Source organism: Chelonoidis abingdonii, chromosome 2 (genome assembly GCF_003597395.2).
Source record: "Chelonoidis abingdonii isolate Lonesome George chromosome 2, CheloAbing_2.0, whole genome shotgun sequence".
Taxonomy (NCBI): Eukaryota; Metazoa; Chordata; order Testudines; family Testudinidae; genus Chelonoidis; species Chelonoidis abingdonii.
The window spans coordinates 243,623,025-243,639,985 of NC_133770.1; the positions used below are offsets into that span (position 1 = coordinate 243,623,025).

Genomic DNA, 16,961 nt, shown 5'->3' on the forward strand with positions numbered 1-16,961 from the left:
ATCGTAACATTAAACATAGATCTAATACATCACGTCCCCCTTCCTTTTTCCCCCCTCCCCCAGTAACTGTAGGGACTACGATAACAGCCCAGTGCCTGAGATCCGGGACAGTGTGGATCTGGGATAGCGGACTCTTACTCTTGGGTTAGTCTTCCATGAGGAAGTGGTCCTACCTTACCTGCTAGCGTGTCTTTTGCGGGGGGGGGGGGGCAGAAGGATGGCACGAGAGCTGATGGTGCTCAGCAAGGGATGAGGAGCAGAGGTGCTGGAACCAGCGGTGCTGGGCATGCTGCCACAGCCCCTGGCTTGAAGTGGTTTCCATCATATACAGGGGTTTACAGTTTGGTTCAGTGGCTGTCAGTACCCAAGTTATAAAAATTGTTCCAGCACCCTTGGTGAGGAGAAAGTACCCAGTTTATAATGTGTGGGCAGTATTTGTGGCAGGTGGCATTTCTGGAGATGGCTTCTGCAGGGCTCTAGTATTGCCATGCTATTATTTTTGTGCAACTGTGTCCTAACTTCCCATAAAACTATTTTTCACCTGCTTCAGGAAGGGTAGCTAAATGATGTGCTTACAAGAAAATCACCTGCATTATCACCGTGGTGGTCCTCCTGCCAGGAAAGGAAAAATGGTAGTTAGAGCTGAACATCCAGAGGGGATATTTCTGGGATTCTTTAGTTCTTGTGATTATTTCCTGACCATATTGCCTGATGGTGACCAGGGGAATGGTTTGTGACTTAAACCAGGTTGGATTTGGCATTGTCCTACAAACCCAGCTGTAAGCAAGGATTTCATCCCCCACCCACAATCACTCATATTTGACCACCCAGGAAAGAGTGGGGTTTGTGTGCTTGTATCTCTTGCTAGAAAGAGAGATTCATGAGTGGAAGAGCATAGACCATTTTCATCAGTATAACCTTTGATTCAGACAGCTGCAAGTAAATCTGGAGCCTCAAATTTACCTTTTTCAGGCAGGAACAGTAAATATAGGGTTTGTTTACTGTGACGATGCCAAAGTAAATAGAACTCTTAAAGTGCAATGGATGAGTGTTTACTCTTTCTTCTTTGTGTGACTTTTTACCTGAATGTTGAGATCTAATTGAGAATGTAACCTTTTTATTCTGGATTCCTTAGCAGCTGGAGATGGTGAAGAAGAGGTGCTGCCCCACTGCAACTTGCAGGTTTATACATATACCTGTGATGTGAGCAAGAGAGAGAATGTCTACTTGACAGCTGAGCGGGTCCGCCAAGAGGTTGGAGAGGTCTCAGTCCTGGTTAACAATGCTGGTGTGGTCTCTGGGCACCATCTCCTAGAGTGTCCTGATGAGCTTATTGAAAGGACCATGATGGTTAACTGCCATGCACACTTCTGGGTAACTATACATTTGTTTATGCTTCACTTTTGTTCAGCTTATTTTGGGAAGGATGTTCTGTCACTTTGTATTTATAAGTGTAAATACGTATACAAAACTATCTACCACTCTTTTGGATTATTACCCAATAGGGTTGGAGAGTGGCAAGGGAAGAATAAATTTTTGTATCAGCCATTTCATTGTAAAATCAATGTTTTACATGACTTTCAGTATAACATTTTCTGTAGGAACAACTTCTGAATAATCTTGTCTGCTGCTTTCAATTAATACTTTTTGTAGCCTTGTACTGGCATTTTAGCAGCTTTAAGATAACTCTTGATGCTATATGGTATTTATTCACCGATTTCTCAAAAGATACTTAAATATTTCTTAAAATATATTATTTCTGAGATGTAGCTAAAATTGGCTGTAAGGCAAATTGTAACTTTTGAAGACTTGGCAGGGAGAAGAGAACCTCAAAGGAAAACCAAGCTAGAAAGTCTTTATCAATTATAACTCATTTTCCAGAGTAAACCATTAGTAATAAAATAGAGCTACATGGATTCTTGTGTGATGTTGTTTTAGTAACTGAAGAATACTAAATGCTAAATTCTCATTGATTTTTGTTCGTTTTTTTTTTGGTATTCATTTCAACGGGGATTTATATAAAACTAGAATGTTAAAGCAGGGTATGATACACACTGGGCCTGCATTACCTGTCAGACTAAGTCCACAGCATTAGAATTGTCCTTTGGTCCCTCAAATAAGATTATGAAATTTACTTCCAAAACAGTCAAAGAATTAAGCAATCTGAAATCTACTTCAGCAGATGCCTGGTAGATTATTCCTGCATGTGTAATATTAAAATCTTATGAAATCCATGGTGTACAGAAACTTCACATGCCTCTTTACTGTAACTTTTTAATATAGAAGTTAAATGCTGTTTCATAACCCTAAAGGAGCCCCTTCAAATCAACACTGCGAAACACTTAATAGCAAAGCAATCTCTTTTTCCCAAGTATTGTAGAACTTGTCTATAAAGTGTGTTTAAACTTCAATGCACATCAGATACTGTGTTTGGAGACTTAACTCTGAAAATATGCATTTAAAGGAAACTTGTCCGAGTTCACAAGATACTTTAAAACTTTTCAAGAGCCAAAAACGCTGTACAGTCCACTGATAAAATGCAGTAAGTCCAACTGATGCTTACAAAAGCAAGGATGTCCACTAGCTTTAATGAGAGTTCTTGTTGTGCTTTTAAGATGTGGTTTAAATACAGAATTTAGACTTCTTGGAAAGTCAGTTATGACCTCACTGTACATTAAAATATGGGAGGATCCTAGATTCTCCTCAGGCATGTAAATCAAGATACTTATTTACAGCATTGTTTCAGAGAACTTGTTTGAAGGCACACTTATTATATTTGCTGAGTTCCTAACAGCTATGGGAAAACCAAGTTAGACTTAAGCTCTTTTTGTGATATTTTTCCATTTAAAAGGAAACTTCTTCCAAACCTTGAAGCAGCCATACTTTTTGTATTGGAATGCTTGTTTTAAATTGTATTAGCCTAAAGGCAAAAGCTACTGCGCTTGGATTCACTGAAAATTTTAAGGAGCTGTCCCTCTTTGTTTAACGGAGGACCTGCTTGTATATACTCCTTCTCTAGGTCAAGAGATCAGCCTGCGTCCTACGTTTTTAGCTTTTTTGGGGAGGTGAAGTGAGGGGATGCTTGGCAGTTTTTGGTGTTGGCAGAGCGGTTCTTCTCCCTATCCAGGTCTCACAGATGTCTGGTTTGGTCAAAAGTGGGTGGATCTTTTTTTGTTTTTGTTTTTTAAACTAACTCATAAGGTACCATCTGAAACAGCCAGATCTGAAGCCGTGTGTGTGTGTGTGTGTGTGTGTGTGTGTGTGTGTGTGTGTGTGTAAGTTAATGCTGACTTTAACTAGGACAATGTGTCTAGATGTGTGAAGTCAGACTTTTTCATGTGAGCTAAATTGGTGGTACAGCTGCAAAACTTAGTACTCTAGAGCATTTGTGTAGACTTATGACTGTCCTTGGAGGGTGTTTAGTCCCAAAAACCCATGAGTGGATTACAATAAGACACATTCCTTGTCATGTGACTTAAAAATATTGACACAATATTATAAAAGGAAAATTCTTCCCACTTCCTCAAACACTCTGATGTTTCAGTGCACCTGTCTATGAATAACTGAAAAATACGACTTCGGCATTATCCTTCTGAAATTAGTGAAATGGACACACTTTTTTTTTGGCTGCAAACTGCAAGTAAATTGAACAAATGGTACCTGCTGATACAAAATGTGAAGGCTGTTTAATTTTTCCAGCATGCGGGGAGTGAAAGGCATGTCATATCTTCTGTTGTGAGCCATCTAAGGCTGTACTGTGTCACAGACTGGCAACACCTAAAGCTTTGGTGGCATGCCACAGCCAAAAGATAGCTTTCATTTTGCTGATGTGCATGATTTGCATAGTACTTTCTATGGGAGTTTTATATATCATGTGTCACTACTGTATCTAACTATTGCGATCTTTACTGAATACAATTATCAATGTGTTCTGAATACATGTAATTCAGTTTTCAGATAATGAGAATGCTTCTGATATTGAAAATCATTAAGAGGCACTAAATATCCTGTTGCATAAACAAAGCTTGCACTTGTTGCAGCCCACAGATGTATAAAACTTCAGCGTGTTAAAGTAATGTCTCATCTCCTTACACCCTCTTATAGTGATTATGATTTACTTAGTCATCCCTATTGTTCAGTTCCAGGAATTTACTCTTAAATTCCCCACCAGACTTTTTCTGTTCCAGTGACGATGGGCCAGAACTTTGGTTTGATAAACTTCAGGTCACAATGCAAGACTTATCTGTTTGGTTAGCCTTCTTTAACTGATGACTGAATCATTCCTATTACTTGGTTATTTGCTTTACAATAAAGACCAATACTTAATGAGGCACCCAAGTGCCTAAGCAAAGAGGGACTGTATAAACAAGAAAACAAATTACACTAAACAGGAATCTTTCTTATTTGTGCTATATCTTTGGTTAAATATTATTTCATATTATCCATCTTGGAACAGTCTTTCAGATTCTTTTGAGACTTTTTTTTCCCCAGTACATATATGATTAAGATTGTGCTATTTCCACATCAGTAGACATTTGGTGTCTACTAGGAACTTTTTTAGGTCTTGTTGCTAGAATGAAAACTCTTGAACAAATGCTCTAATATAGCAAAATACTTTAGTCTTCAGATTCTCGTATCTGTGGCACAGATCTTTAAGACCCAAATCTGAGGGATATCGGTCTGGTAGTAATTCTGCTGTTTTTCTGCCATGTATGGATTTTCCAAAACTTTCAGCTTAAGCTTACCTCTTCTAAAGGAATAGCATCTTGCCCGTCACAGGAAGATGAGCTTTCTCTTTGACTAACCAAAAGGGGGAAGCAAAAGCATTTAACTCCAGTTCTGGAGTATTCTCCAGAATTTTTATACAGGGTCCTACCTTGGAAAGACTTTCACACATGTTTAACTATGTACTATAAGTACTAAGTGTGTAAGCATATATATAAGTCATTGTGAAATTGGAGCCTAAATCTTTGACAGACATATTTATATTGATATAGTAGGTAAGATAACCTACTGTCTGAAAAATTCTCTTTAGTTATCTCCTTCCTGAGCAGAGAATTCTTCTCTGTGAAATGCCTAAAGCCTATGATGTTAAATGTTTTGTTCAGGAAATTAAAAGCCAGCCAGTACAAACTGCATAATGTAGTGTTTAATAAATCTAATGCATACTCATGCAGTTGCTCTACCTATAGTACTTTCCAAAGGCTTGTGATGGAGGTGTTTCTTGTAGTTATTGTCAATCTTGTCTTGTTCAATCTTCAGAAACTTTTAGTACTGTTCAGTAAAGTCTATATTTTAACTGTAGAGCTTGCTTTTTTCTTGTAACTGTTGACACCTATGCTAAATTTTTCTCATTGAAATAGTCATGTACAAATGTGCCACATTTCAAATTACCGTTATATAAATGTTTATATTTGCTCTGTATAAATAACGTGCACATATATTTAAATAGGCAAGTCTGCAGATATTCCTGGCTTCATGTTTTGAGGGCTGTGTACATAGTGATTTATGGCAGATAATTACTTTTTAGATTTTTTTTAGTATTTTTACTATGTATGTTTAACTTTGAATGCATATGCTAGTCAGTTAAGATGCTAAACAGCTGTTTCACTTGTGTTCAAAATAGTAAATATAGGTAGTCTTAATAGTGCATCTACAGCTCCTAATAACTAATTTTGTCCTCAGAAGTAGAAGACTGCAAAAGGGATGTTTACTTAAAAGTACTTGCAGTACTTGCCTGCTTTTAACAGTGAACTAAGTCAAGTTCTGTCCCAAATGTGTGAGGGAAGAAGTATGATCCAACCTGGCTTCCATCACAATAGACTTTTCTCCCCTTTCCTGCACCTTAGTCAGTTGATTAAGGAGTTGACATCTGGTCAAAACACCCTGTCCCCAGACATGTCCTAACTTGCTAGACTGCTTACATGATGTTGGGCTACTGAGCGAACAGTTGTCTTGGTTCCTGACTTTGCTAAATATATTACTGCTTCTATAACAACACAAAAAATGTTTCTCTGCAATACAGTAGATCAGGGGTTGGCAACCTTTCAGAAGTGATGTGCCGAGTCTTCATTTATTCACTCTAATTTAAGGTTTTGCGTGCCAATAATACATTTTAGCATTTTTAGAATGTCTCTTTCTATAAGTCTAGAATATATAACTAAACTATTGTTGTATGTAAAGTAAATAAGGTTTTTAAAATGTTTAAGAAGCTTCATTTAAAATTAAATTAAAATGTAGAGCCCCTAAGACCAGTGACCAGAACCCGGGCAATGTGGGTGCCACTGAAAATCAGCTCGCATGCCGCCTTAGGCACGCATTACATAGGTTGTCTACCCTTGCAGTAGATGTTAGTTTGGAATGCAGCTGTCACAATAGGAAAAGTATCCCCTGTGTCCTATGCAAACATCTTGCCCTGTCATGAAAAAGCAAACGATAATAAACTAAGTAGGCCCAAAGAACATCAACAGGCTTATAGAAACTCTTTTTCGTGGAAATGCCATCTGAGTAGTTCATTGGAGGGATCCATAAAAATGTGACAACTTCTTGAGACTGCAACCTTCATGTTGGGTGGAGAGGACTATGTGAGTGACCAAAATGGGTACATTCAACATGTTCCATGGTTCAGTTGTGTCTGCCCTTGGTAATAAGCATATAACTGCTTTGCCAACAGTACTGTTTAGTAACTTAATTATTGGTTGTCTTTGCCCTCAGTGATTACTATCTTAAGCTTTTCTATAGTGTCCGCTACTATAGTATCTTACTACAGTATCTGAGTGGGATGGCCAGGTAAATTGGGTTACTGCTAACTATGGTGAATTGTGATGGCTGACTGGTTCAGGTGCTAAGCTAAAATCCTAAAGGTCATGGGTTTGAGTCTCACTCAATCACACGCTGAGCAGCTACCACCAGTTTACCCTGCTGCAAAAGGAGTACTTGATCCATTGGGTTAGGGCAAGTAAAGGCAGTTGAACATGATGCTGGCCACATCGCTCCCTTATGTACCAGTGGTTATGAAACTGGCATCCCTTAACTGCATCAGCTCAGTGAGCCGTTGGCTATGGGGAACTCTGACTTTGACAAACTAGTGCTCTTTCAAATCTAATGTTTGTCTTGTTACTAGCCCAATCTCTCAAAAGGAAATCTGGATTCCAGCAAAGATAGTTGAAAGGATTACGTATTTGCAAGTGTTCCTATGTTCTTTCTGGTCCTTTTATGGGATATAATCTTGGAATTCTGCAAACTACAGTCATACAGGACATACATAACCTTCTGCCAGGTGCTGATGGCAGCAGAAAGTGCTGGGTTCAGTTTTCTAGACTGGGTTTTCCTTAAATGCTTAACTAACACCAGCTTGAACCTCCACCTGGGAATCTATATTCACCATCCTAGGTGCCCCTAGTGGGCAATTCTTCTCTACTCACAAGCACTGAGTGCAGAGGTTTACAGCAAAGAGAACTTTGGTGTGTGTGGGGGTGGGGGGAGAGACAGAGTGAATTGGTCTTAACAGTAATACCAACCTCAGTCCTCCTTTGGCCGTTGTAAATTGCTAATGTGTTCTGCTGCTTCCGTCCTCCCCACTCACAGTTAATTGACCTGGGTTGGAGAATCCAAGGATTCTAGCAAGTCAGTGCTGCCTTGGCTTCTCTGGGGGTTTTATTTCCTAACCCATCTGGAATGATTTCAGCTTTAATTGTTGGATAGGGAGGTCTGTACCAGAGTCCATAGGATAGGCTGCTGCCTTCTCTCTGACTTCAGCCCAAGCTACCTAGCTGTACTGCTGCTCTGTGCTCTTCATCCTTTCTGAGCTGTTCGTTGCCTTAGAAAAGCTGCTGCTGCTTCTGCCAGTCTGCACTGCTGGTCACCTTGCAGCTGCTGCCCCTAATGCTCTGCATTGACTGGTGTAACCAATTTGCCTCTACTCGCTCAAAGCTGCCATCACTTTGCACTATCCAACAGTCCCAGCTTAGCTGTTAGGGAGGGATCTAGGACACTTGATAGATAGATAGATAGATAGATAGCAAGGAGTCTTTTTCCTCTTCCTATAGCTTAGTCCAGGTTTCCTTATCTAGCACGTTGGACAGCTGTATTATTTCCCAGCGAGGTCAATTGCATTTAACTGCCCCCAAATGCAAAACTTAACATTTATCAAAATGCCCCAAACCTTCACATAACTCAAATGCGAATAAGGCCCTGCCCCTTCAGTCAGCTCTCCTTGCTCTCAACAGATCCTGGCAGAGAGCTTCCTTGCCTGTGGAGCTCATGGCCATCTGTATTTCAGGTAGCCGTTGGCCGCTCTTCTCCTACTTCACCAATAGGTGACAGCACTGAGTCCCATTCTCTGTCATTCTTGGGTCCACAGGTTTTACATACACACAGTGTAATGTGCTACTTGACAACATCTCTAGTGAAGCCGCAGCAAGGTTCTCAGGCTTCATCTTCATTATAAACACTGAAGTTGCCACGCTGTAGTGCTTCAGTGTAGATACCACCTATGCTGATGGGAGGGGTTCTCCTGTCACTGTGGTTTAATCTACCTCTCTGAGAGGTGATTGCTAGGTTAACAGCAAAATCCTTCCATGAATCTAGCACTGCCTACATTGGGGCTTAGATCATCTTAACAACATCACTCACTGGTGGCGGAGGGGGTGGTGCAGATTTTTCACACCCCTGAGAGTCGTAGTTGGGTTGACCTACCTTTTTTAGTGTAGACCTGACCTTAGCCATAGCAATGGGAGGATTAGAGATTCTATAAGTACCATTAGTCATTTGTGACTCAAGAAAACACTTTTATATAGGGAAATTAATTAAGTTTCGATCTTCTCATCTTCAGGAAATGTAGTTTGGAAAACAACATTCTTCAGAGATGGAAAATAGGACTTAATGAAAAAAATTGTTCTTTAGATTGCTGAACATTTATTTCTGGAGCTTGAGTAGCCAACAGAGCTGTCTTGCAGTAAAGCTTTTTTCTTTCAACTGTGTTATTTTTGCAGTCTGTATGAATCTTGTGTAGTCTTATGCTGAGGACAATCAAATTGTCACCATATAAATTTGCAGGCCTTAACAGGCAGATGTACACTAGAAACAGTACACAAGATGTCTATTTATCTTGCATTAATCTTTTTTAATACTTCTAGACCATAGGCCCCCAGCAATCATCTGTCTTCATGGAGCTGAAGGTCCTTCTGTGTAGTTCTTGAAAAATAAACAAATTTTAAAAACCCTCAGTGCCTATTTATATGCTTAATCCAAGGTTATAGAAGAGTGTGTGTGTGGCAGTGTTCTTGACACAGTCAAGACAAAGATGACTTTTCAGACCATATATCATTTCCCTTGAGAACAGTCAGCAAGCATAGCTAACAAAGTTGAGTGCAAAAAAGTCTTAGTTCTGTGAAAAAGCCCTTCTAAATGTTGCCTTATATACAGACTATGCAAACTCAAGCATGCATAATTGAATTCCAGAACTGTTATCCACTACTCAACTCTAGCTGTGGTACAGATGTTGCAGAACACTACTCCCTGAAGTCCATCGATGCTATCTGTTCAGTTGTGGTTTTCTGTTGTCTAGTATCAGACCTCTGTGATAACAAATTTGTAATTGTATATTGAGATGCATAAACAAAATGATCCACAGTAGTTAGCTTCTGTCTTTAGTTAGGAATGCTTCTATCAAGGCAGTTAAGTGTTTTAAAACAGCCTTTGAACATGTTACCACCAAACCTCCTGGGCACAAGCTTTCCCATGTGTATTAGAGCCTTTGCACTGATCCTGCTTTGCAGTAATTAATCCTTTTTTAATGCAGATACAGCACTGTTGCTTTTATATCGGAGGCTGAAAATTGCATTGGTCTGGAACTTGCTATACTTAATCCTGCACTGGGGCAAAACAGTACTGGCAATTGGATGACCATTGTAAGCTTTAAGATTCAATATGTTGTGAATCAGCAGGGCTAGTAACATTCTAGCTTTCTTGTGGTATAAAACATCTGATTGTAGCTCCAATGAGTTTTGACAAATATGAAAGTGCCATTCAGATTAATATCTTACGTTTTCCCCACTTCAATTATGACTTGACTTCAGCAACTGCTATTTCAAGCCACAAGTGCTAGAAGCTAATGTTCTACGCAGATTGGAAGAAGTTTGAAGTCTGGCCTATTGACATGGTAGACAGAAATGATTCTCAAACTGACTTAAGAACTATTGGTGGTATCTGAATACTGGGTTGTGGTCTAGGAACAGCTGGTAGATTATTTGGTTTACCCCTGTCTCCAGCTGTTAAATTATATGAAGATGGCAAAAATGCATAGAGTCTATACTGCTTTTCTAATATTCCATGTAAACAATTGCAAGTGTCTCAGACTAGTTAACAACTGCATATCAAAGGGGAGGTATTCCTGAAGCCTATATCTGTTAACATGTGGTCTGTGACATGCTATTCTGAGAACCTTAAGAATAGAGTATTCATCTAATTTTAGGTTTCAGAGGGGTAGCCGTTTTAGTCTGTATTGGCAAAAACAATGAGGAGTTCTTGTGGCACCTTAGAAACTAACAAATTTATTTATTTATCTAATGTTAGTGGCTGGTGGCTCTACCAGCTGCTAAAATAAAGCTGGAATTGGAACTGGAATATGTCATAAGGAAGTAAGACAGTAGGAGTCAGACTTTCAGGTCTCCCATGACCTGTCAAGGCCACAAACAGTTTAGCAAATAATATGAATGTTTTTGGGCTTTGTAATCTCTTTTTAAACACTGGTCCTAGATGAATGATCAGAGGGAATTTAAATCCCTGTCTCTTATGGAAATCAGCAAAATAAACAATATCTGAACAAAGGCACCAGAGAAATTATAGGATTTGGGGAGTTGAGAATTTGGGGAAGAAGGAGAACCTAAATTACTGTGGTCTTTCTGTCATAAACAGATAGCTAAGGGTTAATGTCTCTTTCCCCTGGAAAGGGTTAACAAACAACACCTGACCAGAGGTCCAATCAGGAAACAAGATTCTTTCAGATCTCAAGGGAGGGAAGCCTTTGTTTGTAGTTTGGGGTTTTTTGCTTTGTGCTCTCTAGGGTGAAAGAGGCGACCCCAGGTACTATAATACTGACATGGGCCTCTAGAATTTCTTCGTGTTAAATAGTAGGTTAGGGCGTTCACGAGCCAATATTCTAGGTTTAATGTTTGTTTTTTAACTCTAATTTGCAATTGTGGATCTGCTGGGTTAACTTATAATGTGTAGTTGCCTGGAATATTATTGATTTGATTGTACTGCGGAGGAGTTTTTCTGTTGTCTATATAAGGATTAGGACCCTGTATATTTAACATCTTGAAGTTAGCAGAGATATTCTTTACTTTTTTCTTTCTTTTATAAAGATTTCTTTTTAGAGAACCTGATTTTTTTTTTTTCTTTTTCCCCTTTTTTATCCCAGGGATTGGAATAACTCACCAGGACTGGTGGGGGAAACGGGAGGGCGGGGAGAGAGAATCTCTCTCTGTTTCCTTGAATCTGTTTGCCTTTTGTGGAAGGGAAGGACATGCTTTCTGTACTGTGATTTAAAGAGTTGATCAGTAGTCTCTTCAGAGTAGCCCAGGGAGGGAGTCTGGGAGGGGGAAAGAAGGGGGAATGGTTTATTTCTCCTTTTTAGAACAACCAAGGATTTGGGTTCTCTTATTTAAAGAACCCAGGGAAGGTTGGGGAGATCAGAGTGCCCCAAAACACTATTTTTGGATGGTGCAGTGCTATCAGATCTAAGCTGGTATTAAGCTTAGAGGAATTCATGCAGGTACCAAAATTGTGGACGCTAAGTTCAGATTGGAATTATACCTTATGAACATGGCGGCAGCGGCGTGGGATAGAATCTAAAAGCCAGTAAGATTATAGATTTTCTTCTTTTCTGCAGCAGCTTAGAACAAAGGGAAGGGGTTTATTTTTAAACTCAGCCAGAGTTATTATCTTTGTCTTTCTTAGCTTGCATAGAGAGGGTATTAAGTTTTAACGACAGTCGTTTGTTAAACAAAGCAGCCTTAATGGTCAGCAACGCACTCCAGCCAGAACACATTTGTAAAACAAAGAAGGTTTCTTTTGCTTTTTAACACTTCGGGAGAGGCTCATAAGTAAAAAAGGACTCTGTTGCTAAGCAACCCCAGGAGACAACAAAGAACAGCATTTCAGGCAGTAAACACCAGAGGGCACCTCACACAAGAAGCAGGAACCATGACTACCAAGGACCTGAAACAGAACTGCAAGACTGGAGCAGAGGAACAAATAAAAAACACAGACCACAAGCGAGACATGGAAAAGAAACTAAAGAACTAGAAATAAAACAAAAAGAGACGGAGCGAGGAAAGAGAAGAAAAATCAAAGAGGAAACCTACAAAAGAGAGCAAGCAGCCAAAGAGGAAGCCTTCAAAAGAGATTAAGCAGCATAAGAGACTGCCCACAGGAGGGAGCTGGAACTCCAGAGGGAGACCCACCGGCAGGCCCTGGATTAGAACAGGCTAGCAACGGAACACAGCCAGTCCTAACAACACTTCGCCAGTTTGTTGTTCCACATCCCAAGAAATTCCCACCTACAAGGCGGTGAATGACACTGAGGCCTCTTAGAAAAATTTGAAGAAGCCTGCCTGGGTACAAGCACTCTTGAAGAACGGTACATGGTAGAATTGAGGCCAGTGCTCAGTGGACCCTTAGCAAGGTGGCGGCTGAAATGTCTAAGGAGAAATGAAACGATTATATAAACTTTTCAAACCAAGGCCAGATACAGAATGGGATAACACCTGAACATAGCCATCGGCGGTTCAGAAACCAAAAATGGAAACCAGAAAATGTGTCATTCCCTCGACATGCCTACCACATTGCAAAGAATTATGAAGCCTGGATATCAGGAACAAAGGTTAACAATATAGACGAGCTGCATCTCCTGATACAAATGGAGCAGTTCTTAGATGGTATTCCTGAGGAAATAGAGAGGTACATCCTAGATGGGAAACCCAAAACGGTAATCGAGGCGGGGGAGATTGGAGCCAAATGGATGGAAGTGGCAGAAAGAAATTATAGGATTTGGGGAAGAAGGAGAACCTAAATTACTGTGGTCTTTCCCGGTAAGGTGCCTCATCCTCACTAACAATATATGCAAAAAGAACGATGAAGTGGGTTTGAGCCCAAGTTTATGCCCAAATAATTTTTAGTCTCTAAGGTGCCACAAGTACTCCTAGTTGTTTTTGCTGATACAGACTAACACAGCTACCATTCTGAAACCTAATAATATATGATTTAGATTTTTCACTGCTTAAGGGAAACATCTGGTTACAAAGGTAGGATACACGGCTTTCATGTAGCTGGGGAATACATTGTGTCCTAGTGAAAGTTTGGAACAGAAGGTCTTCATCCACAAGCGGCAGAGGATTAGAAAACAAAACTGGGTCGTCTTTGTGGCAGTGGAGAGTGCTCATGAAGCAGCTACCTGGTTGGTTCTCATGAAACCATGTTTACACATTCACGGACTTGCTGATATCTACTTTCCACTTTAAAATGGTTCCCTAACTTAATTCTTCTTCTTAAGTAGGATCTTTCTATCTGCTTCATTCAGAGGTGAAATGTCATCTCCCTTTGCAGAAGGGTGTTGGTAAGGGAAAAGGGGGAAGACTTCCCTTCATTCACATTTCTCTTTCCACTTTGAATTAGCAGAACTTCATTAGATTTGTCAAGCTGAAACTACATATGAAAATAGATTTGATCATTGTGTATGACTAAACATATTCACCATGTTTTGGGGCTTGTATGCTCTTATACTGTGCAACATCATTGAGGTGTGAAATCTTATGTGAGCAAAATTCAGCTACCATTGGCTGATTGGATCCATGCTGTTTAATGTCTTGATTCTTGATAACTTAAAAATACACTCGACAACACATCTGGTTTTATTTTACAAATACTTGCGATATCAGATTATTGCTTGATTATAAGCAAATGATTACAGCACACCTCTCTAAAATAAGAGTGACCTGTTCATGTGCTTTGAGTAAACTTAGATCAGTTATGATATGACTAAGATTATGCCTCACATGATACCAAAAATTCTGCACATCAGTGTTTGCTCTCTTTTTAATGTGCTTTAGCCACACCATGTAGTTTAACTTTCTTTTATAATTCAGTCTCTCTAGCCCTTCCAGTTACTTCTGTTAAACAAATTCAAGGAATATGGAGGCTGTGTTCACCTGCCCAGTCACTTGCATTTTTAGCCCTGCAGATTTAGACAATCCAGTTTTAGAGTCCTTAGGGCATTATTGCTTTCCAGGTTTCTCTATTCCATTCAAAGTTGTGTTTAGAACAACTTTCTTCCATTGACTTCACTTGTATTTTTCAAGTGAATCACTTTGTGGTGGCTTGCAAATTTCTAACCTTTCTAGGTCTATTTGCATGGGAATCAATGACACATGCCTCCTTTCTTTTTTTTTCCCTTCTCTAGTCTCTTCATGTTTCCTTAGAATCATAAAAGATTAGGATTGAAAGAGACCTCAGGAGGTCATCTAGTCCAACCCCCTGCTTTAAAGCAGGACCAAACCCAACTAAATCGTCGCACCTAGGGCTTTCTCAAGCCAGGCCTTAAAAACTTCTCAGGATGGAGATTCCATCACTTCCTTAGGTAACCCGTTCCAGTGCTTCACAACTGTCCTAGTGAAATAGTTTTTCCTAATATTCAACCTAGACCTCCCCCACTGCAGCTTGAGACCATTACTCCTTGCTCTGTCATCTGCCACCACTCAGAACAGCGAGCTCCATCCTCTTTGGAACCCCCCTTCAGGTACTTGAAGGCTGCTATCAAATCCCCCCTCACTCTTCTCTTCTGCAGACTAAATAAGCCCAGTTCCCCCAGCTTCTCTTCATAAGTCATGTGCCTCAGCCCCCTAATCAGTACAGCCTCCACTGGACTCCAATTTGTCTACATCCTTTCCGTAGTGGGGGGCCCAAAACTAAACACAGTACTCCAGATGTGGCCTCACCAGTGCTGAATAGAGGGGAATAATCACCTCGATCTACTGGCAGTGCTCCTACTAATACAGCCCAATATGCCGTTAGCCTTCTTGGCTACAAGGGCATACTGCTGTCTCATATCCAGCTTCTCCAGTATAATCCCCAGCTCCTTTTCTGCAAAACTGCCGCTTAGCCAGTCGGTCCCCAGCCTGTAGCAGAGCATAAGATTCTTCCGTCCTATGTGCAGGACTCTGCACTTGTCCTTGTTGAACCTCATTAGATTTCTTTTGGCCAAATCCTCCAATTTGTCTAGGTCGCTCTGGACCTATCCCTACCCTCTAGTGTATCTACCTCTCTTGTCAGCCTAGTGTCATCAGCGAACTTGCTGAGGGTGCAATCCATCCCATCATCCAGATCATTAATGAAGATGGTGAACAAAACCAGCCCCAGGACAGATCCCTGGGGCACTCCGCTTGATATCGGCTGCCAACTAGATATCAAGCCATTGATCACTCCCTGTTGAGCCTGACGATCTAGCCAGCTTTCTGTTCACCTTATAGTCCGTTCATCCCATCAATTCTTTTTGAACTTGCTGGCAAGAATACTGTGGGAGACCGTATCAAAAGCTTTGCTTAAGTCAGGCTATATCACGTCCTTCCAAGTTCTAAAATTGGTATAGCTTGCAGATTTCATTAATATGCTGTTGACCTTCTCTTCCAGATAACTTAATAAAGATGGTCTTCCTAAGTGAGCATTCTTCTCTAATGCATTCTTCAGGCTGATAATATGGCTGCCACACGTAAAATGGAAAGTGTCCTGTCTTTTGAGAGGCAATTTGGCTAATTCTGCATTTTCATCCTCTGGAATACTTGAGGCTCTGATGCCAAGCTCAATATGCAAATTTAAGCAGCTGTTATGATTGTCCTTTGACTGACTATAATCCCAGACACAACCTTTGCTATTGCATATCTTGACTTTGTAATTTAGAGAGAGCAAGATTTTTGTGTGTATGGGATGGGGGTAGTGTCAGAAGAGTTTTATTAAACTTCTTTTGACTAGTCGTCTTACCCCTTTTTTTAAAAAATGGAGAGATTGGGCCCAGTGGTTCAAATTCTGCATCTTATTGTACCACTAACAAGCTATGGGTGTAACTGAGGCCTAAACTTTGCCCTTTGTCTCCAACGTGGTGCAAAACCACATTCTATTTGTATGATTATTTGTTTTGTACTCCTTTCCCTACAGCAGCCTGTCCAGATAACTGATCTCCTCTCCTCCCTCCCACTTCTTTAAAAAAAAAATAAAAAAAAAAAAATGCTTGCTACTTAATTGCAGAACCAAGCTTTTGAGGCTCAATCCATCTCCCATGGAAGATAATGGCAGTCTTTTCGCTGACATAAGCAGAAGTTAAATTGGCACTTGATACCGTAAGCTTTTCCTCTGAGCTTCAACATTTTAGTTTGCATGTGGTCTTTCAAAGTGTAGTTACATATGTATAGATTGTATGTCTTTGTAAATATGCATAGATTGTTGAAGCCTTTCTGAAACTGGGGAAAATACTTACAGTGAAGAAAATATTAAACATTTGATAAAACAAGTGGATGGGTTCTTAAACTCACAACATTGCAACAAATTCTTTCATGAATGTTTTGCCCTTGTAAATAATTAAACTTTTTCAGTGAGTGAGAGAAGTGGCACCTTACCAGTAGTTCATAGTGTTAATCAGATTGAGACTCAACACCGGTGAACTGTCGCAACTAGAAATGGAAGACTAATAGGTTGAGGAAATTTCCAAGAATAGAGGAACAAATGTGTAGTGGAAAGGTGACTATTTTAACACGATCCTTTGAAAATTCAAGTTTGTTTGGCTGTTAAATTCTACACCTAAATTGGTTTGTGAATGAGTATTTGGGGTTCTTTTCTTCCATTTGCTGTTTGTTTAAATTTTTGTGACAACTTCTCAGATATTGTGCCCATGTCCCTGACTTGGGAAAGCA

General features: G+C 40.0%; 1 protein-coding gene across 2 annotated transcripts in view; it reads left to right on the plus strand.

Annotated features, from left to right (window-relative positions):
• The window catches only part of RDH10 (retinol dehydrogenase 10), a 42,043-nt gene that overhangs the window by 1,191 nt on the left and 23,891 nt on the right, over positions 1-16,961 (plus strand). Inside the window, exon 2 of one of the 2 annotated variants that reach the window (XM_032784744.2) lies at positions 1,136-1,374. In XM_032784744.2, coding sequence (XP_032640635.1) covers positions 1,136-1,374 — 239 coding nt within the window. The remainder of the gene's footprint in view (positions 1-1,135; positions 1,375-16,961) is intronic. The other variant, XM_032784745.2, reaches the window with a different exon arrangement.